General features: G+C 34.8%; 1 protein-coding gene across 4 annotated transcripts in view; it reads left to right on the forward strand.

Moving 5' to 3' along the window:
- The window catches only part of STRN3 (striatin 3), a 111,909-nt gene that overhangs the window by 46,981 nt on the left and 40,982 nt on the right, over nucleotides 1-23,946 (forward strand). For all 4 annotated transcript variants that reach the window (XM_055309219.1, XM_055309220.1, XM_055309221.1 and 1 more), the window contains exons 2-5: nucleotides 9,475-9,578; nucleotides 10,029-10,102; nucleotides 14,460-14,541; nucleotides 17,139-17,312. In XM_055309219.1, the coding sequence (XP_055165194.1) occupies nucleotides 9,475-9,578; nucleotides 10,029-10,102; nucleotides 14,460-14,541; nucleotides 17,139-17,312 (434 nt within the window). The remainder of the gene's footprint in view (nucleotides 1-9,474; nucleotides 9,579-10,028; nucleotides 10,103-14,459; nucleotides 14,542-17,138; nucleotides 17,313-23,946) is intronic.

Consider the following 23,946-nt stretch of genomic DNA (forward strand, 5'->3'; position numbering starts at 1 on the left):
TATTATTACGGAAGCCCCGCCTCCTATGAGATACTATACCTCATTAGGATAGCTACTATTAAAAACAGTAATAACACCAGTAACAAAAAGTGTCAGGATTTGAAGAAACTGAAAGTCTTATGTAAATTATCAGTAAAATGGTAGAGCCACTGTGGAAGATAATATGGTGGTTCCTCCAAAAATTAAAAATAGATTTACCATATTACCCAGGTACCTGGAAGGCAGAATCAGTTGAGTGGCGGACTCTTGTCTTTCAGCTGAGGTCGTGATCTCAGAGTTGGGGTTATCAAACTGCATGCTGAGCTGATTAAGATTCTCTCTCTCTCCCTCTGTTTTTCCTCCCCCTCAAAAGAAAAAGAAAAGAAAAGCTGTTGGTTTTGTGTGACTCTATCCCAGTACTTTGCCTAATTTGTTAGTCTTAACATTTTTATTGGCATCTTTTGGGTTTTCTACATATAAGATCATATTATCTGTGAACAGATTAATTTTACTTCTTTACTAATTTGCATTCCTTTATTTTTCTTGTCTCATACTCTGGCCGGGACTTACAGTTCTAGATTGTATAGGAGTGTTGAGTTGGCATCCTTCCCTTGTTCTGGTTTTATTATATGTTTATATATATATATATATATATATATATATATATTTAAGTAGGCTCCATGCTAAGCGTAGAACCCAAATACTGGGCTTTAATTCACAACCCTGAGATCAAGACCCGAGTTGAGACCAATAGTCAGATGCTTCCTGACTGAGCCACTCAGGTACCAGGCACATCCCTCCTCCCTCATTCTGGTTTTAGAGGGAAAGCTTTCAGCCTTAAACTATGGAGCATGATGTTTGTTGTGGGCTTTTCATATATGGCTTTCTTAATATGTTGAGATAGTTTTATTTATTCCTAGTTTGTTGAGTGTTTTTTGTTTTGTCACAGAAGGGTGTTAAATTTTGTCAGATTCTTTTTCTGCATCAGTTGAAATGGTTTTGCAGTTCTTCCCCTTTATTCTGTTAATAAGGTGCATTACATCGATTGTTTTTCTTGTGTTGAACCATCCTTGCATTCGAGGAATAAATCTCACTTGGTCTTGATGTACAATCTTTGTAATATGCTGCTGAATTTGATGTATTAGTATTATGTTGAAGGTTTTTACCTAAGTGTTTATAAAAGATACTACTCTGTAGTTTTCTTACAGAGTTTGTATCTGGCTTTGGTATGAGGCATTGTTGGCCTTGATGAGCAAAAGTTTCCTCTAGAATTTTTGAAAATGTTTTAAAAAGATTTATGTTAATTCTTTAAATGTTTGGCAGGATTCACTAGTAAAGCTATCATATCCAGGGTTTTTCTTTGTATGAGGAATTTTTTTGTTTTGTTTTTAATATTTACTTTAGAGGGAAAATGCTTGTAAGCAGGGGGAGGGCTGAGAGAGAAGGAGAGAAGTGGATTGCTGTTGAGTGGGTAGCTGCACAAAACAGAGCTCAGTCTCACGACCCTGAGATCATGACCTGAGCTGAAATCAAGAGTTGGGACACTTAACTGACTAAGCCACCCAGATACACCGTATGAAGGATTTTTGATTACTGAGTCAATCTCTTTGAAATTTACAGGTTTTTTCTGATTTTCTTTCTTCATCATTCAGTCTTGTTTTGTGTTTTTGTATTATCCAATTTGTTAGTGTTCAGTTGTTCATAGTACTCTTGCAATCCTTTTTATTTCTGTAGAATTGGTTGTAATGCCTCCACTTTCATTTCTGATTTTGATAATTAAGGTCTTTTTTTCTTAGTGGATTCAGCTAACATTTTGTCAGTTTCGTTGCTTTTGATGAACCAAGTTTTGGTTCTATTATATTGTTGTTTTGTTTCTGCTTTAATCTTTATTATTTCTTTTCTTCTGCTAGCTTTAGGTTTAGTTTATTCGTTTTCTTGTTCCTTAAATAGTAAAGTTAGGTTGTTAATTTGATTTTTTTGTGTTTTTTAATATAAGCATTGATAGCTGTACATCTTTCCCTCAGCACTGCTTTTGCTGCATCCAATAGGTTTTGGTATACTGTGTTTTCATATTTATTCCTAAGCGTGTTCTAATTTTTCTTATGATTTTGTTCCATTAGTTGCTTAAGTGTGTTCAATTTCCACTAATTTTTGAGTTTTCTGGTGTTCTGTTACTGGTTTTTTTGTTGTTTTGAGAGAAATTTTTTTTAATGCTATTCATTGTTTTAAATCTATTGAGACTTAATTTGTGGTGAACATACGGTCCATCCTGGAGAATACCCCATGTATATTTGAGAAGAATACGTATTCTGTTGTTGGGTAGAGTGTTTTGTATATGTCTGTTAGATCTAGTTTGTTTATTGTGTTGAGATTCTTGTTTCCTTGTCTTCTGTCTGATTCTTCTGTCATTGAAAGTGGGATATTGAAGTCTGCAGTATGGCTGTGAAACTATTTCCCCCTTCAGTTTTTGCTTCATATATTTTGATCTTATTAAGTACACGAATATTTATAATTGTTTTATCTTTCTTTATTGAGCCTTTTATTAATATATATAATATATAATATCCTTTGTCTTGTGCAATCTTTTTTTATTTAAAATCTTTTTTGGGGATGCCTGGGTGGCTCAGCGGTTAAGCGTCTTCCTTTGGCTCAGGGCGTGATCCTGGAGTCCTAGGATTGAGTCCCACATCGGGCTCCCACATCAGGCTCCCTGCATGGAGACTGCTCTTTCTGCCTATGTCTCTGCCTCTCTCTCTCTTTTTCTCTTTCTCTCTCTGTGTGTCTCATGAATAAATAATAAAATCTTTAAAAAAATAAAATAAAAACTTTTGTTTGGGGTCCTTGGGTAGCTCAGTTGATTAAGGTCTACCTTGGACTTATGGCCTGATCCCAGAATCCTGGAATCAAACCTCACATCAGGCTCCCTGCTCACCTGGAAGTCTGCCTCTCCCCAGCTCATACACTTTTTCATTCTCTCTCAAATAAATAAAAATCTAAAAAAAAAAGAAAAAAAACCAAAAAACCCTTATTTTTGTCTGATAATCATATAGGAGGTTTACAAACTTTAATAGTAAATGTATTAGGCTTTATGTGTCATGTTGGGTCTGTGTTTCATATTCTTTTGTTTATTGTTTTTTTTAAAGCCATTTTTCTCTCTGGGATTGTCCCAAAACAAGCCTGATGCAGTTTGCTAATCCTTGCTATGCCTTGAACAGAACCGTTAAAATGGTAATGAATTTATTCATCCTTTTTTTTAAAAAAAGATTTATTTATTCATGAGAGACACATGCAGAGACAGAGACAGAGAGAGAGGCAGAGACATAGGCTGAGGGAAAAGGAGGCTCCCTGCAGGGAACCCTGTGTGGGACTCCATCCCAGGACTCTGGGATCACGCCCTGAGCCAAAGGCAGACACTCAACTGCTGAGTCACCCAGACCTCCCTATTCATCCTTTTCTTTATGGTTAATGCTTTGTCTTGTTCAAGAATTCTTTCCTTAATCTGAGATTTTGAAGATCTATATTAGATCATAAAAGCATTATTGTTTTGCCTTCATATTTAGATCTATAATCCTCCTACAACTGATCTATCAGGCAGAAGTTTTATTTCAGCTCCCTTTCCCCTTATGTTTACCCTGTATACTAAGCACAGTTTGTGAAACGGCCATTCTTTCCTCAGTGTTCTAAACTGTTTTCATAAACCGTGTGACCTCATATACATTAATTTGTTTCTGGGTTTTTTAAAATCTGTCTATCCCTGCACCAATCACTGTTTTAATTTCTCTAGTTTTATAAACCATCTTAATGTCTGGTAGAGCAGGTTCTACCACTTCTTCTTTAGTGATTGTCTCACTCTTTTTTTTTTTCTTAAGATTTTATTTATTTATTCATGAGAGACACAGAGAGACAGAGAGAGGCAGAGACACAGGCAGAGAGGGAGAAGCAGGCTCCATGCAGGGAGCCTGATGTGGGACTCGATCCTGGTTCCCCAGGATCAGGCCCTGGGCTGAAGGCAGTACTTAACCATTGAGCCACCTGGGCTACCCTGTCTTACTCTTTCCAGGAAATTTGAATTTCTTTGTAAATTTTCGAATCATTTTGTCAGGTTCACTCACACATACACATTCTGAAAGTTTGGAATACTTTAACTCAGTTTGCATGAAAATTATTTTTTATGAGTACTAGTCCATTCAGGTTGTCGTTTTTGTACAGGTTGCAGTTTTTCATGGAGAGATCTTGCCATTGTAAGTATTTTTTTTTTTTTGCAGTTACTTTTTTAGTGTTTATTTGATGAGATGATGCTACTAACAGTACATTGCAGTATGACCTGTAAAAATAGCTCAGAACTCATTGTCAATGAACCTTTATTAAATACTGTCTCTTATTTAATTGGTCTTTTTTATTTATCAGTATCAGATACAACCTTTTAAGTCAGAGTATCTATAGATACTCTGAGTAAGTACAGATACTTAGTGATGTGAGGTCATAAGGTCATGTCCAGTAATCCTGTCATGTCTGTTACTTGCTTTTTACCCTCATCTCCACATAGTTTGGGTTAGGACATGTCCTTTTAAAGGTATTTTCTTAATTCTCACCTTTCTTTGTCCTTTGTGAATTATCTTCCTTCAACTCCTGTTCAAAAGCTGCTGTGGATTTCTTGCCCCGCTTTTTTTTTTAAAATATAGTTTGTGTTTGTTTCATGTACGAAAATCTGTATGGATGGATAGTTTTTGATATGAAAATGCCAAGGCAGGGGCGCCTGGGTGGCTTAGTCAGTTAAGCATCTGCCTTCAGCTAAAGTCATGGTCTCACTGGGATTGAGCCCTGTATTGGGCTCCCTGCTTCTCCTTCTCCTCCCTGCTCCTCCTATCTCTTTTTATCTCTGTCTCTTTCTTTCAAGTAAATTAATAAGTAAAATATCTGAAAATTCGAAGGCAAGAAGTCAAAATGAATTTTCACAATAGTGTAAGGTTCTGGTGCCTGCTTCGGTAGCATGTGGACAACAGTTTAAGACTCAAGTAGGAAACATTACCACTATTCAGGTGTTGGTTTTTGTTTTTGTTTTTTACACTCCTTTAGAGGACCTTATGACTTTCACTTAGTTTTAGTGCCTTTCTCTTTGGAAAATCACTGATTACTGCTTTTTTTTTTAATTTTTTATTTATTTATGATAGTCTCAGAGAGAGAGAGAGAGAGAGAGAGAGAGAGAGAGAGAGAGAGGCAGAGACACAGGCAGAGGGAGAAGCAGGCTCCATGCACCGGAAGCCCGATGTGGGATTCGATCCCGGGTCTCCAGGATCGCGCCCTGGGCCAAAGGCAGGCGCCAAACCGCTGGGCCACCCAGGGATCCCTGCTTTTTTTTTTTTATTTAAAAAAGATTTTTGTTATTCATGAGAGACCAGAGAGACAGACAGAGACACAGGCAGAGGGAGAAGCAGGCTCCATGCAGGGAGTCCGATGTGGGACTTGATCCCGGGTCTGCAGGATCATGCCCTGGGCTAAAGGTGGCACTAAACCGCTGAGCCACCCAGGCTGCCCTGATTACTACTTTTTAAAGAGAATAAAATGATCTTTCATCTTTTTCCACTGCTAATTGTAGAATGCTTATAAGATCTGGCAATTGGAGTCACATAATGCTTTTATAGTATGTCATTCATGGGGTTTTTTTTTTTTTTTGTAAGTACAAGGATGGTTTTATGTCTGTAAATTAATAAACATGATACTTACCCCTTAACGTAATGAAGTATAAAACCATATCATCTCAGTAGATACAGAAAAAGCATTTGACAAAATTCAACATGCTTTCATGATAAAAACTCAACAAAGTGTGTTTAGAGGCAACATACCTCAACATGATAAAGGTAATATATGATAAGACCACAGCTAATATCATATTCAAGGCTAAAAGCTTTTTCCTTAAGGTCAGGAACAAGACAAGGGTGTTCACTTGTCACTTTATTATCCAACATAGAACTGAAAGTCCTACACATAGCAATCGGACCAGAGGTTGGGGGAAAAGACTTCCAAACTGGTAAGGAAGAAGTAAAATTACCACTATTTGCAGATGGCATGATACTGATAGAAAGTCCTAGCCTCTACAAAGAACTGTTAGAACTAATAAATTCAGTAAAGCCACAGGATACAAAATTAATATACAGAATTCTGTTTAATTTCTCTAAGCTCATAACCAAGTAGTAGAGAAATTAAGAAAACAATCTATTTACAATTGCACTACAAAGAATGAAGTACTTGGTATAAATTTAACCAGGGAGGTGAGAGACCTGTATTTTGAAAACTAGAAATGATGAAAGAAATTGAAGAGGACACAAACAAATGGGAAGTTCTACATGTTATGGATTGGAAGAATTAATATTGACAGAGTGCCCATACTACTCAAAACAGTGTACAAATTTGGTGCAATCTCTTTTAAAATACCAATACTGTATTTAATGGAACTAGAACACAAACAATCTTAAAATTTTTGTGGACCCACAAAAGACCCCAAATGGTCAGAGCAGCTTCTTTGAAAAAGAACAAAACCAGAGATATCACAATCCCAGATTTCAAGATACACTACAAAGCGATAGTAATGACAACAGTGTTGTACTGGCATAAAAATAGACACATAGATCAATGGAACAGGATAGAGAACTGAAAAATAAACCCATACTTATATGGTAAATTAATCTATGGCAAAGGAGGCAAGAATATAGGATAGGGAAAAGACAGCTGCTTCGATAAATGGCATTGGGAATACCAGACAGCTGCATGCAAAAGAGTGAAAGACCACTTTCTTACACCATACCCAAACTCAAAGTGGATTAAGGACCTAAAAGTGAGATGTGGAACCATAAAACTCTTGAAAGAAAGAAAACACAGGCAATAATGTCTTGGACATCAACCTTAGGAGCATTTTTCTAAATATGTCCTCTCAGGCAAGGGAAAGAAAAGCGAAAATAAACTCTTTGCACCAAGATGAAAAGCTCCTGCACAGTGAAGTAAACAGTCAAGAAAATGAAAAGACTTGCTACCGAGTGGAAGAAGATATTTACAAACGATATATTTGTAAGGGGTTAATATCCAAAATATATAAAGAACTTAAACAACTGAACACCCAAAATTAAATTTAAAAAATAATAACAATCTGGTTTGAAAATGGACAGAGGACCTGAATAGACATTTTTCCAAAGAAGACATGCGGAGGACCAAGAGACATATGAAAAGATGCTCACATCAGTAATCAGGGATATGCATAACAAAACCACAGTGACCTATCACCTTAGGCCTGTCAGAATGGCTAATATCAAAAAGACAAGAAATGACAAGTGTTGGTGAGGATGTGGAAAAAAGAGAACCCTTATGCACCATTGGTGGAAATGTGTAAATTTAATCTATCGAACAGGTAAAAGAAAAGATAGACTGTTACATAATGGAATATTAGTCATAAAAAGAAAGAGATCTTGCCATTTGCGACAACATTGATGGACCTAGAAGGTATTATATTAAGTGAAATGAGCCAAAGAAAGACAAATACCATATGATTTCACTTTTATGTGGGATCTAAAAAACAAAGTAAATCGAACAAAAAAAAAACAAGCAGAGTCATAAATACAGAGAACTAACTAGTGGTTGCCAGAGGTGAGGATGTTGGAAGGGTGGGCAAAATAGGTGAAGTGGTCTAAGAGGCACAACTTCTAGTTACAGAATGGATAAATTAGGGAACGACAAGTCCAGCATAGAGAATATAGTCAATAATACTGTAAGGATGTTGTATGGCGATTATGGATGTTAAGTACACTTACTTTGGTGAAATAAAGTTGATGCGGGCAAAAAACAATCAGAAGTTGAGGCTGTATGATGAAGTGGATATTGTAGCTCAAAAGAATCATAAATGCTACTTTTCTCTTCAGGATATTGGACTATTAGATTCTGAATAGTTCCCATTCCTCCTAGATGTTTTATTTTTGTTCTGAAATTTGCATTTGCAAGTACTATGTAGTTGTCTAACTTCTCAGGTGTTAAGGAGTTAGAGATTCTTTTCTTTAAAAAATAAGACATGCGGAGGACCAAGAGACGTATGAAAAGATGCTAAAAAGCAACAGTATTTTCTTTCTTTCTTTCTTTCTTTCTTTCTTTCTTTCTTTCTTTCTTTCTTTCTTTCTTTCTTTCTTTCTTCTTTTTTTTTTTAAAGATTTTATTTATTCATAGAGACAGAGAGAGAGAGGCAGAGACACAGGCAGAGGGAGAAGCAGGCATCATACAGAGAGCCTGACATGGGACTCGATCCAGGGTCTCCAGGATCATGCCCTGGGCTGCAGGCGGCACTAAACTGCTGCGCCACTGGGGCTGCCCCTCTTTTTCTTTCTTTCTTTCTTTCTTTCTTTCTTTCTTTCTTTCTTTCTTTCTTTCTTTCTTTCTTTCTTTCTTTCTTTCTTTCTTTCCTCCCTCCCTCCCTCCCTCCCTCCCTCCCTCCCTCCCTCCCTCCCTTCCTTCCTTCCTTCCTTCCTTCCTTCCTTCCTTCCTTCCTTCCTTCCTTCCTTCCTTCCTTCTTTTTCTCTTTCTCTTTCTTTCTTTCTCTTCTTTCTTTCCCAGAGATAGAGCAAGTGGGGGGAGGGGGGGAGGGCAAGGACAGAGAGAGGGAGAGGAAAAACAATCTTAAGACTGTCTCACCACCCTGAGATCATGACCTGAGATGAAATTGAGAATCCAGTGCTTAGCTTAACTAACTGAACCACCCTGGTAGCCCTCATTTTTTTAAATCAACAATACACCTGTGGGTTATCACAGCAAGAGCATTTTTCCCCATTTGGAAGTTAGTTTTATTTTAATTATGTGCATAATGGCAAACGTCTCCACACAGACAGTCTCCTTAAATTCCTTTTTAGTGTTTGGTAGGTAAATGGACTGACATGATAGGAGGGGCCAGAAAAGGATACAGAGTTGCCTCTCACAAAAAATAAGGCAATTAAAAAGAAAAATTTCCTCTCATGGTAGAAAAATGACAACAAAGTAATGAATTCTTTGAACATACTGTTGCTTTACTTAAACTATTTTAAATACTCTGTGGTGTTATTTCAAGAATTGAAAGAATTTGGAGTGGGGGGGTAAAATAGAAGAGATTATAAATTTTTAAGTATTTCATAAGGAAAATGCTTTTATGTATTATTACTTCTTTTAAACAACTGGTATCATTTTGGGAAAATATTTTATGAAAATAATATTTTTTAGTTCTTTATGATTTACATGTTAGGAAGTAGGTTTAATTGTTATATGCAAAATTTCCTTTTATGATTATGTAAAAATTATTAGAGGCTTTAAGATTAAAAGCAAATAGCTGGTTTATGGTCATGTTTATTTTTAAAATAATTGTGTTATCTAACAAAGTTTGGTTGACTGCTTTTATAAATTTTAATGCTTGCTGTCATGTTTTCTTAGTTTTGGTTCCCTGTGTATTGTTCGGAAAAAAATAAAAATAAAAAACCTTTTATCTGTTTTTAGGCCCGGATAGCATTTTTGCAAGGAGAAAGAAAAGGTCAAGAAAACTTGAAAAAGGACTTAGTAAGAAGAATAAAGATGTTAGAGTATGCATTAAAACAAGAAAGGTAGGTGTTCCTCATATTCTTGTGTGTGTAATATAAAGTAGAAAAGTATTTTTTATACTAGTGTACATTGTATTTAAAAGCTCTTTGAAAGATAGAAACCATGCCCAAAATACAAGATAATACTTTGATTTGATTCTTATAATGGAAAAAGAAAATATTTAAATCTTTAAAAGTGAAATAATATCTTTTATTATAGAATCTAAGTTTTGGAATTTCTTTTTTCTCCAAAGATCAGGAAAAACTTATCTTTTATTCAGGTATATATGTTAATTGGGTAATTTACATTTTATCTTTTACAGCAGTATTCTTTTTTTTTTTCTTAGTTTGCAAATAAAGATTAAAAACAGACATTCATACAATGTTTTGTTATTAGAGAAATATATACCAGTATTAACTGTGTAGAAAAGGGGAAAATATTTTTCTTTCAACAATTTATTATTGAATTTTCAGGGCAAAATATCACAAATTAAAATATGGCACAGAACTGAACCAAGGTGATTTGAAAATGCCAACTTTTGAATCAGGTAAACTTGATTCCTCTGTAACCTTCTCCTGACCTAATTCAAGAAAAATTGGTTTAAGCTCATTTTTATGTAACAGACATGTTTTCTTCACCCTCATTTTGCTTTGATAGCATTGGTTAGATGGTTGACTATTATTAATACTGTCTATGTTTTGAAGAAAGTAATAAATTAAGTAAGTAGCTTTATCTACATCAATCCTAAAGATATTTTTCCTGTTTTCCTTGTGTTGAAACCTATGTAAAATTGTGGGTGCATTTTTGTTATTAATTAGAGATGAAAGGTAATGAAACAGTTCTTTTCTATACTTGTAGGTAATTCTTATTCTGTATAAGTTTAATTTTTTATTATTATAAAGTTCTTTTTATCTGGGGAAGTTGTAATTAACACAATTTAATTCCAAAAATTGAAAATCTGAATTTGGAAACCTTATAGGCAGCCAAATAAGGATAAGAGAAGGAAAAAAAAAAATCTCCTCATCTTGTACTGTACTAAATCTTGCATCTTGCACTAAACTAAATGGATAGTGAGTGTGAGAGTAATATCTGATGAAATTATGCTGGAAAGAGACAGCTGGATATAGGAAAAGACTAAGAGTTTAATGTTAACTTTAAGGTTATACATGATTACAATTTGAATAGTCTAAACATCTAATAATAAATATTTTGATATATATTATACAGTATTGGGAATATTAATTTCTTATTTCAGGTATATTTAGAACTCATATACACATTTTGATGGCGCAGTCTGTTTGAATTCTGTGCTCTTCTTGGATGCTGGTTACTATGACAAGAAAAAAGTGTGCCTTTATTTGGATACACAGTTGTTCCTCTCTTGTAGTTGTACCATATCTAATAAAGTCAAAGCGTATATAGTAGGGAAAATAAAACATATGTATGGATTTTTTTTTTTAGTTAGGTAGCAAAAGTAAATTTTAAAAATTTAATTAATTGGTTTTTAGTTTAATATTAAGTAACTTAATATTAAATTTAATGTTAAGTGCTTAGAACTTGGCAAAACACTTCATACATACAATCTACTGTTGACAATTTTTCTTCACTTACTAATCTTACCATTTATTTTATTTTCAAGTTGTTGGCATATATATAAAAATTAAGAAAAAAGATGAAGTTACAACACCAACATAAGAGCAGCATGGGCTTTCTTTGATCTGGCTTTTCAGTGATTATGATTATGAAAGTTCACTTTGATAGTATGGAATAATATTATGGCCTCATCCTTGGGAAAGCAAAAATAAATGATAAAATGATGGAAGGCCTATATATTTTTGGCCTTGTTCACTATAGTAGTCTTACTGCAGGTAGAGGGAGTAGAGTAGCTTTACAATAGAGAAAACCTAATGGATTCAGATAACCATGCTTCTCTTTGACTCCTTTTCTTTCTGATATGGTTAGAATATTCACAAAATAAGTATTCATTTTCTAACTCGAGAGCTGTCCCCCCCACCTTGGTCTGTATAAAAGTGAGGAAGGTGGCTAGTTGCAGCCACATTGTTCCTGAGGCTAGAGTCTGAATTGGCTAGCTGGTGTGAGTGCAACAGCTTGTGTAAAACAAATCATTAGCAGATAAATCTCTACTGCCTACAACTGAGGTAAGATAAAAATAATTCCTGTTGCTTTTATCTATGTAAACTTAACTGTTAAAACTTCCTCAACATGAGGATACAATGACATCCAAGTATTTTATTTATGGGAAACAGTAATTGCAAAATAGATTGCTTTTATTGATGTAGAAAAACATCACAGTGTTTAGTGGGCAGGCGGGGAAGCATTGAAGCGATGGGCAGGAAACAACATGCAAACAAAATGGAATAAAATTATATCAAAATATAGATTGAGATAGACATTAAACAAATTAGTGTTGCCTTTTGTAAATACCCAAAATAAAATGTAAAAAGAGTATAAAATACTGTCTTGACAGAAGTACAAGATATGCATGTTTTTATACCTGTGCCTCAGTAATACCAATATTGTATATGTATCCTAAACCTAATCCTATAGAAGGGGTTTCATCTAAATATATAAAGAGCTTTTTGTCATGTATTTAGGAAAAAAATCTCTAACATTAGAAAAATAGCCAAAAGACTTGTAAAGGCAGCTCATAAGAGAAGATATCCAAATGGCCAATAAGTAGATGAAATGATGCTCAGTTTTATTACTTATTGAGGGAATACAACCAAAATGCAGTGTAAACAATGAGACACCTCTCATAATGGCTTAAATAAAATGTGAAAGAGAAAAAAAGTCAAATGTTGATGAGAATTTAGAACAACCATACCTATTGGTATTGGTATTGAAAGTTGATAGAATTGCTCTAAAAGTGGTTTGTGATACTAAAGGTAACATAGCCATAGCAGCATGCTCTGTGGTTTGATAATTCTACATCTAGTTACTCTACTCCTTAAAAGGCATACACAAGGTCATCATAAGGCTTATATATAGTATCTTAGAGTAAAAATCTGGAAACAAATAACTTGCAGTGTTAGAATGGATACAGTGTATACTATGTGATGTTTAGCATAATGGAATGCTATTTGGCAGCAAAAGTGAACAAATAGTAATTACACTTGACCACATGGACCTTAATATGAAACTGAAAATTGATATACATGATTTCATGTATGTCAAGTGCAAAAATCTAGTTTTTATAAATCAAGGTAGTATTGATATCCTTTCAGGAATGTCCAGTGACGAAGAGGGCACAAGGAAAGCTTTTGGGGTACTGATAAATGTTTTGTTTCTTCATCTAGGAACTGGTTACATTGATGTGTTAAAAAAAAATTCATTGAGCTGTATGCTTCTGATGTACTTCCAGGATATCCTTAGCAACATTATTTATAATAGTGAAAAGTGGAAACTTATACCAACATTAGTGGACTGGTTAAATTAAATAGGCATATACTTTCTATGGAATATTAGGTAATTATTTTATATGATATTAATGTATATTTATCGCCATCAAGAGAATGTTCAGATACGTTGTCAAAACTGGCTTATACTGCAGTGTGCACATTGCCCCCCTCCTTTTTTAAAGAAAGGAAAAGTTTATGTATGTATTTTGAGATGAAAAATAGGGAATGATAATAAAGTCTCAACTACTAGCACTATTGGTGATAGAATTTGGGGCAGTTACAGTTCTTTTTAAAAATATATTTTTTCCCTAGTGGTTGTGTATTATATGTAATTATAAGCAAACAAATGGTATAAATCGAAAAAATTATAAACAAAAAAATAGAGGGACTATTCGAATGAAATAATTATTTCTAGAAATCTTAGAAATTTCTGTGTTCAGGGAAAGAATGAAAAGATGTTAGTAATGGGATTGTTACGGTTAGGGAAATAATGCCTGCCACCAGCAAGTATTTGTTCTCATGACCTAATCATGAGTCTAAGAGCTTAATAACTGTGAGCCATGCTAAGGGTTCTCAACATGTTAAGGGCTGACCTTCTATGATTCTCTTTTCTCTGCTTTATCTTTGTTTTCATACTGTGAATTTATAGGAAAATGTTTCTATAATATCATTAGTGCTGATACATAGTTTTAAATCTCTCTAGGGATACTTACAGAGAGTTTGACTCACCTCAGATTATAGTATTTTTTTCTAAAGATTTATTTAGTTATTAGAGAGAGTGAGGAGAGGGGCCAAAGGGAGAGAGAGAGAAGGATAGAAGCAGACTCCTTGCTGAGTGTGGAGCCTGATGTGGGGCTCGATGTCATGCCTCTGAGGTCATGACCTGAGCCAAAATCAAGAGTTGGACACTTAACAACTGAGGCACCCCTGTAATTTATTAAACTCTCTTAATGCATATACTTTTATTTGAGAATAAAATACGACTTTTTACTTGTAGTAGAAACCATTTTTTGGTTTAAGTTTTAGTTCTAAAAATGAAATTGATTACATAAAGTGTTATGTTACAGACTTAGACTCAAAATTAAGTTATTCAGGAGTTTTATATATATAGTGTGTCTTAAGTGCTGATTAATACTTTTTACTTTTGAAAAGCATTCAACCCAGCAGAATTCTGTTAGTTCAAAAAAAAAAAAAACTTTTCAAAGTCTAGTCTTCTGGTTTTTGAATCCTTAGTAGAATAGTTAATGTTTACTCTTGGATTTTCCCAATTTTGAAACAAGGAGGGTTGTTATTGGGATAGACACATTTAAAATTAGTGACTCACAATAAATACTGAATAGTTGTTAATTTACTTCTGTCCTTTATAGAATACGTAGTTATATTTTGTGGGAATTTATCCCTGAGAGAACTTTGGCAATATTTTCAAGAGTTGAAATAATGAGTATGAAATTGTCTGTGTGTATGTGTGTATGTGTTAATTTTTAGAAGAAACCAAAGACACAGAAGCTCCCACGGCACCTCAGAATAGCCAGTTAACGTGGAAGCAAGGCAGACAGCTGTTAAGACAGTAAGTAATGGTTCATTTTCAGTTTTCTAGAAGTATCTAGGCATGAAAGTGCTTATAATCAGTCAATTTGCAAGGAAAAAAATATTTGATAGAACAGTGTAGAGTTTTCATACTGCTTTCTTTATTAGACTTTTGGATCTTTTTAAAGTTTGTCTTCTCTGAATGTTCCTTTGAACACTGCTCAGGATGATGTTTTTTTATTTGTAGAATAGAATGTCATAAAAACTGGATGACTGGAAGGCCAGAACAAAAACAATATAGTTCATACTTGTGGATACTCTCATTCCCATCATTGTAGAATTCACATACTTGGGTTTGTTTAGGAGTATGACTGGTTTATAGAGGAATTTAACTGGTTATTTGAAACCTTTCATTTAGCTTACCAAATCCTACTTTTAACTGAATTTTTGAGGATCTCTGTGATGTTTGAATTCTTTGCTGTATTAGAAGTAATGATGTGGCATATCTTATTTATTGTCTTTTATCTGTTTGTTTCTCCCCTTACATTTTTAAAGCTTTGATACACAAACTGATATTCTGGGTAATTTACGATTATTCACTCTTCTCAATTCTATACATCTTTAACTTCACTTCAATAACCCAGTGAAATGTGGTCAGACCCTTGATTTTATTACTACCTAGAACTACTCTACTCTGGAATATTCCATGATCCAACAATTACCTTATATTCCCCTTTTTCCACCCCATTTCCCATGTTATTTACTCTCTGACCTTACCTAGATCTTTAGATCCTTGGATACTCTATTTTCCCCTTTAGCTTCTTTAGCTCTGGTTAGTTTTGTTTTATTTCTTTTTTTGATATGGGTTTTTCTTGTTTTTATTTACCTAACTCTAGCTTAGACCCCATGATCCATCACCCTTTTAATAGTACCCTTTCTTGCTGCCCTCTCTTACTCCTCTCCTACAAGTCATTTTACTATACCTGCAGTATCCGAGCCCTAATTTAGCCTTGCTGTCTCCTGCTTTTATTTCTAATTAAATCTTGGAAAAAAATCACAGAATCCTCTGAACACTACTACATGTTCATGGTTTCTGGTACAAACATTATAGAGAGTCTTTCTCCATAACCCCGGTCATCTCCTGCTCCCATTGCCCTCAGTAGATGATACTCTAAACTTTTACCATATCTCAGCCCATTCTCCCTTACTCATTAGAGCACCTCAGGTTCTACTTCACTGAAAATATGAAGGCTGTCAGGTGAGAACTCCCTTAACTTTTAGTTTTCCTTTCTATAGATGTATTTAAACCTCGTATTTCTTACTCTAGTTTCTGATGTTTCATTCAAACTCTTAAAACTATCAATCCAAACTCGTAGTGACTAAAATTTGCACAAGCTTTAGTAAAACATTATTCTTTGGAAGGATGCTCAGGTAGAAGTGGAATTGAGGCAAGTGCTAAATAACTGAGTCTCCGAAAAACAAGAGTTGACATATACTTGAGGATTTGGCCAGGGAATGGAAACATTCAGGATTATGTTCTTATTCTCTGGTTTTCTGCTCCTCTGTATATCAGTTTTAATCTTTTCTATTGAAAACCACTTTTCTCAAGATGACAGGGGACTCCATGTTTTAGTAAAAATTGGCTTAACTTGATCAAGTAAATGCCCATGAGTCAGTCAGTTCTTTTTACCAGGGATGTATGAGATTTGGGCTGCTCATTCAGACCACATGGTTAGAGTATGATGGCATTTTTTTCCCTAAAAAGAGAATTGCAGGTTTTAGAAGAGTGTAATAGCTATAGAGAAATCAGTTGTACAATATTTCTCTTATAAAGCCTAATGTTATTGCCTTGAATAATACTCGTCACTCCACATCTTTCTTTGAGAGTAGTTTATCTCTGTAGTCTTCCTTGTTCATTTCTCACCTGTGTACTCTGTTTTCCATTTTGATACTCCACTGAAGCTACTCACAAACACATTTAAAAGGCTTTTTTTTGTTCCTATTTGATTGTTTGGAAACATTTGACATTATTCTTTCGTTTTTGAGCTCTTTTTTCTTTCTCTCCACTGTCATTTCTCACCCTTATTTCTCAAGTGCTTTCTTTTAATTTTCTTTGATTTCCTCTTATTTTTCTAGCCCTTTAGATGTCTGTGTCCCCAGGCTTTCTGTTCTAGAGCTTTTTCTCAGGGTAACTTCTTTTAAATCTATGGCTTTAAATACTGTCAAACACTGATGACTCCCAAATATATATATTGAGTCCAGTTCTCTTCTGAGCTTTGACCTATCTTACTATTGTGCCTAATACATGTTGTAGTATCTTTCATAGATACTATATGATTATCTGATATGTACTATATAAGCCAGATTTGGACCCTTTATTCTTCATTTCATTGAATAGAACCACCATGTAAGCTAGAAACCTGAAAGTTTTCTAAAATTCTTTTTTTTTTTTTTAGTTTTCTAAAATTCTTATATCTTCTTTCATTCTGCTGCCATGTTTGTGTACCAAGTGTCTAAGACTATTATCTTATTTTTCTCATGTTTATTCTCTTCAACTGCTGTGTTAGTGTTGTCACCAGTCTACAAGTTGGCAGGTATAAATATATGAAATTTAATATTTGAAATTTTCTCTTATAGATATCTTCAGGAAGTAGGTTATACAGATACAATATTAGATGTACGGTCTCAGCGGGTAAGGTCATTACTTGGACTATCCAGTTCAGAACCAAATGGATCAGTAGAAACAAAGAACTTAGAACAGATCCTGAATGGAGGTGAATCTCCCAAGCAAAAAGGACAAGAAATCAAAAGGTATGATCTGTACTTATAGGTTAACATTGTTTATATAATAGGTACTCTGAATCTCTTTACTTCTGTTATTACTGTTAATAATTTTTAAAGCAGATAGAGTTCAGATTTAAATACTTTTTCCCTCCTACATGGTACCGTGGGCAAATAAATTTTCTGTTTAGTTGCTTTTTAAATTGATCTAAAGTTTTGATACCAAGAGAATGGGTATAGATCTGAAATAGGTGCAAAATTTAAATTTCAATTTGAGAGTAATTTCATGTAGTTCAGAGCTATTTTAACATTGTGATTTTTTAAATTTTTGCTAGGGTATTTTCAGTAAATTATAATGGTACTCTATGTGAAAGAAACAAGATTTTGTGTTATGTTTGTGTTCAGAAAGCCTCGATTTATACTTTTTAAAATTTAATGTCTTTACTGAGATAAAATTCATATACTATACATTGCCGCCATTTAAAGTATATGGTTTGTTTTCAGGATGTTCAGAGTCACTCAGCCATCACCACAGTCTTAGTTTTGAAATTATTCATTATCCCCAAAAGGAACCCCATACTCCTTAGCCATCACTCCCCATTGCCCCCTCCACTCCTTTCACAGCCAACCCTAAGCAACAGTGGTTGGCAAAAGTCTATATTTCTATAGAGTCCCTATTCTGAACATTCCTTTAAAAAAAGGGGGGGGGATTTTATTTATTTGAGAGAGACAAGGCACGAGCAGGAAGAGGGGCAGAGGCAGAAGGAGAGGGGGAGAAGCAGACCCCCTGCAACAGGGAGCTTGCCGCTAGCCCTTGGGATCATCACCTGAGCTCTGAAGGTAGACACATAACTGACTGAGCCACCAGGTGCCCCTATTCTGAACATTTCACATAAATGGTTATTTTGTGAGTGGCTTCTTTACCTTAGCTTCATATTTTTTAAGCTTTATCCAAAATTCCTTTTTATTGCCAAATAATATTGTTTTATGGATATATCACATTTTGTTTATCTATTCTTTGTCCAGTTAATGGGTGTGTGGAGTGGTTCTACATTTTGAAATAGAGACCGATGCTACTTTGAACATTGGTGTATATGTGGACATATGTTTTCAGTTCTTTGGGTATATATATATATATATATATATATATATATATATATATACACACACACACACACACACACACACACACACACACCCAGGAATGAAATTGCTGAGTCATATGGTACCTCTGTGTTTACCTTGTCGAGGAACTTCCAAATGCTTTTCCAAAGTAGCTAAATTATGTTTACATTCTAACCAGAAATTTATGAGCTGTAATTTCTTCATGTCTTCATCAATATTTGATGTTTCTTGTCTATCAGATGTACCTTTGGTTAATACAGACTTGATAATGCAAGGAGTTAATAATAGGCAGATAGAATTTTTTTTTTTTTTTTTTTTTTGACTACTAGACGGTCACCTTGAAAACATAGGTTGGAGGGGATCCCTGGGTGGCTCAGTGATTTAGCGCCTGCCTTCGCCCAGGGCATGATCCTGGAGTCCCGGGATCGAGTCCCACATCAGGCTTTCTGCATGGAGCCTGCTTCTCCCTCTGCCTGTGTCTCTGCCTCTCTCTCTCTCTCATGAATAAGTAAATAAAATCCTTAAAAAAAAAAAAAGATTGGAAAGACATAGAAAAGAAAAAGAATGGAAAAAAAATAGATGAGTTTATTGAGTTCCTTTAGAGTTTCAGAAATGAATAATGTATATAATTCATAAACTAGTATTATTTAATGCCATAGCTTTATATCATGACATTATGCTTTTATTTAAAACATGTACTGAGGGATGCCTGGGTGGCTTAGCAAGTTGTGCATCTGCCTTTGGGTCAGATCCTAATTCTGGGTCCGGGATTGAGTTCCACATAGGAAGTCACTTCTCCCTCTGCCTATGTCTCTGCATCTCTCTCTCTCTCTCTCTCTCCTCTCTCTCTCTCTCTCTCTCTCTCTCTCTCTCTCTCTCTCTCTCTCATGAATAAATAAATAAAATCTTAAAAAAAATAAAACATACTGAAATTTTCAAGTTAACATAAGCCTTTGCTTTATGGTTTTTATTTCTGAGAAATAAAATCTCTTCAATAAAATTTGACATCAAATAGAGCTCTTATTTTCTTTACTCTGGCTTTTAGGAAGTGCAGGATATTTTTGTGATATATGAGAAAAAACAAAAGTCTTGTGCATTTTTAAGCTTGTTAGCTAATCAGGCTAAGTAGTTCACAGAATTTATAATATTTAGAGGAATGCACACCTGAGTCTGAATTAAGTCTCTGCACCAGACTTAATTTTCATGTAAAGCTTCTTGCCTTTACAAGATTAAAACTTTAATAGGTTTCTTTTCTGTTGTGTTTCAAAAAAACACATAATATGAGATCTATCCTCTTAACAATTTTTTAAGTGTACAGTGCAGCATTGTTAACTATAAGCACAATGTTGTAAAGTACATCTCTAGAACTTTTTCATCTTACATGACTAAAACTCTATACCCATTGAATAGCAACTCCCTATTTCCTCCTCCTACCATCCTCTGGCAACCACCATTCAACTTTCTGTTTCTATGAGTGGCTGTTTTAGATACTTGATGTAAGTGGAATCATGTGGTGTTGGTCCTTCTTTGCCTTATTTCACTTAGCATAATGTCTTGAAGGTTCAGCAATGTTGTAGCATATGACAAATTTTCCTTCTTTTTATGGCTGAATAATAATTCCATTGTATATATAGTATATACCACATTTTCTTTATCCATTCATGTGTTCACAGATGTTTAGCTAATAGTTGTTTTTAATCAAGGCTGATTTCCATCTTAGTAAGTATACTTGTGTAGTCTGAATCTGCACTAATGCAGGTGTGTGGTTCACTAATTATTTGGGCCTTTGAAAACTCCTAGAAATGAAAGAAATGATCTAACATGTTGAGATTTTAGCAGAAGGATGTTTATTACGTTCTTATTTATAATAGTAAAAAGAAGCAATCTTAATGTTTAACAGTACAGGAATGGCAAATTTTAAATCATATTATTAGAGGCAGTATAGCCTCTATTCTGAAGAGTGACCAACTAGGTTTAAATTGTGACTTTACCCTTACTAGCTATGACTTTGGGCAAGGTACTTAACCTGCCTGTGCCTCAGTTTGCTCACTTATAAAATAGTGATAATAGGGTTAATATGAAGAAGAAGTGAATTAATAAGGGAGCGTTTTTAGAACAATGCCTGGCACATAGTGCTAGCTATGATGGAGTATTGTGTATCCTTTGAAATGTAACCCTACTAGAGTAATGTTTACTAGATTCTGCTGAGTGTCCCTCTTGTATTTGTTGGTTTATTATAGGGGGATGTTTTGGATGTATAATGCATCATGTCACAAAGTGTCTACTTTATGAGGATTCACAGGAAGACAGAGTTCTCTTAGATCTTGTAACTAGGAAAGGCTTTGTTGCTTCTTAGTAATTGATCTGATTTACCTTTGAACCTCCAGTAGTTGCTCCCTTTCTTTTTTTTTACTATGCTTGGAATCTTGGTATATTTGTGCCCTGCAGACATGCTTCTCCACCGTCCCACCCCCTTTCATCTTTTTTACTTACCAACCTTACCCTTGGTTTCATTTTATTTTCTCTTCATCTAGACATACTAATTTTTTTTATTCTGTTAGTTTTCTTTCTAGAGTGAGAGAGGATAGTAAATAAATAGTTGGCAAAGAAAAAGAACTGTTATAAAATCCCATACACGAAGACTTTTGCTTAAACCTCATGGATTAAAGCCACATTTTAATTGTGTGCCTTCTGGAACCTCTGTTAAAATGACAGAGACTTTTTAAAACATATTCACACATAAAAACCAAACCAAACAAAACAAAATGAATATATAGGAAGAATGAGAGGGTATACTGTCCATCAGATAGTATATTCAATTTAACCATTTTGAAAGCTGGAAAGAAAATGGAGGAATATTCCATGCCATAAATCTAAGGGCATTCAGAAGCAATAATAAAAGGAACAAGCCAATTAAAGTCATAAAAGACCAACAAATCTCTGAAGGCTAGGGAATTAGAGGTATCAGATACATCTGAATTGGATTTAGAGGGGGTTATGATAGGAGTATTGGTTTAAAGTGGATGTAAGAGGTAGATAATATCTCAGATCTCCCCTTTTATCCTGTGTAGCAAGCTGAACACCCCTCTACCTATCATGGTATATTTTCTTAAGATTTTATTTATTTATTCATGAGAGCCAGAGAGAGGCAGAGGGAGAAGTAGGCTCCATGTGGGGAGCCCAACGTGGAATTTGATCCCGGGTCTCCAGGATCAGGCCCTGGGCCGAAGGCAGTGCTAAACCACTGAGCCACCTGGGCTGCCCTATGGTGGTATATTTTCTAGTGAAGTTGAACCATGATTTCTGATTTCTTAAGAACTAAAGCAACTCTACTTAATAGAAGTTAAGTAGATAGAATCTACTTAACTGGAAACTGGAAGAATTTCTAAATCTCCAGCTGAGCAGTGAGATCCCCTGTTTTCTTCTAGTATTTGGCTTCTGGTATATTGGCAGTGGGTCTTAGGATATTGAAATTTATCACATAAAATAGAAAAGACTTAATGATACTGACAATTGGGATCTGCCAGCAAAATGATGAGCCTCTGTCCTGTCATGCAGAAGTGAAGTCAGCTGCTTGGCATGCCTCACCCATGCATACAGTTAGCTTTTTAGTGCTCCATTCTAAAGGTGAACATTTTAGAAAAGACTTTAATATGGAAATTAGTGACCAAGGAACCAAGGGGGGAAAAAAGAACTCAGAGAAAATAGGGAGAAGATTTTTCAAAACTGTAATGACTCTTCTGAAAAGACTGACAGAAGATAATACCTCTACAAAACAAATAGGATATTATTTAATGTTAGACATTAAGGAGGATGGGCACGTGATGTAATGAGCACTGGGTATTATATAAGATTGATGAATCACTGAATTCTACCTCTGAAACTAATAATACACTATATGATAATTGAATTTAAATTTAAAAAGCTCTTAAAAAAGATTCAATCAGAGATCAAAAAGGTACTGTTAGAAATTAAAAGGTGTGATAGAAATAATTTCCATGTAAGAGTTGGAAAATATGTTGAAAAATCATCCCCCACCACCAAAGGACAAAAGAGGAAATTGGACTGAAAAGATAGGAACATTCAAAAATCAGTCCAGCAGGGCCAGCATCTGATGAGGAGTTTCAGAGAGAACAGGCAAAATGGTCTTGAAAAGATTATTAAATTAGCAATAAAATAAAATTTTCTGGAATACATTTACAGAATGTTAATTTTCAAGGATGTTTCTAGATTAAAAGAATTCTTTATTCATTATAAAAATTCATTCATTATAAAATTATTTTTAAAAATCCATACAAAGGCCATCATCGTGCTAAAAAGAAGCATCTCAAAAGAAAAAGCCTGTTAGCATGAAAATAGGGTAAAGTCTCAGACCCTTTATAATCCGTGGTGGCTTTAATTTTCATTTTTTAAAGACTAATGATGTTGAGCATCAGTTTATACCATCCACATATCTTTTGATACAGTGTCTGTATGAATAATGTTCCCATTTTTTATTTTGTTAACTGTTAGCCCTTTAAGTGTTCTTTATATGTTCTGAATACAGGTTATCTTCATCAAATATGTGACTTGCAAATATTCTCTCCCAGTTCATAGGCTTTTCTTTAAATTCTGTTAACAGTGTCTTTCAAAGAACAAAGTCTTTAATTTGGGGATGTCTGAATCATTTTCTTTTAGGGATTGTATTCTATATGTTTTTTAAAGCCATCCATGTGTATTGCTGTGATTAAATACAAATTTTAAAACCTAAAACATGAGTTTCACTTTAGAGAGAGACATTTCTAGCCAAGGGACAGCACTACTTTATTTGTGGAAGTTCAGAACAGAATTATCATGTCTTATATGTACTATTTTCTATTTTTCTGTTATTAGTGTACCAATTTTGTCAATTATCTTTGTTTATTCATTCATTCATTCATTCATTCATTCATTCATGAGAGACTGTGGGGGGGCAGGCAGAGACACAGGCAGAGGGAGAAGCAGGCTCCATGCAGGGAGCCTGACGTAGGACTCGATCCCAGGACTCCAGGATCATGCCCTGGGCTGAAGGCAGGCGTTAAACTGCTGAGCCATCCGGGCTGCCCGGTCTTTTAATCCTCAGATGTTAATACATATTATAAATGTTGAGCTGGAAAATGTGCATTGTGTTATTGTGGTAATTTGTCTTTACTAATTTGTATTTGGGAAAATCATCTCTTTGTACATTCCATTTTTATGCAGGTCCTTAAACAATGTGCTGGATTAGGCAGAGTATAATAGACCTATTAAAATCCTATGCTATGTTAAAAAATAGTCTAAATAAGATTTTATTTTATTTTAGAGAGAAAGCAAGAGCACGTATGCACTGGGGGGGGGGGGGGGGCGGGGACGGGACGGGAGAATCCCAAACAGATTCCACACTAATGTGGAGTCTGACTCAGGGCTCGATCTCACCACCCTGAGATCATGACCCAAGCTGATACCAGAGTCAGACACTGACTCTGGGCGAAATGAGCCACCCAGGAGCCTACGTACTCTGTTGATTTCTGCTCAGGTGATG

The sequence above is a fragment of the Nyctereutes procyonoides genome, unplaced genomic scaffold (genome assembly GCF_905146905.1).
Source record: "Nyctereutes procyonoides isolate TBG_1078 unplaced genomic scaffold, NYPRO_anot_genome, whole genome shotgun sequence".
In the NCBI taxonomy this organism is placed as follows: domain Eukaryota; kingdom Metazoa; phylum Chordata; class Mammalia; order Carnivora; family Canidae; genus Nyctereutes; species Nyctereutes procyonoides.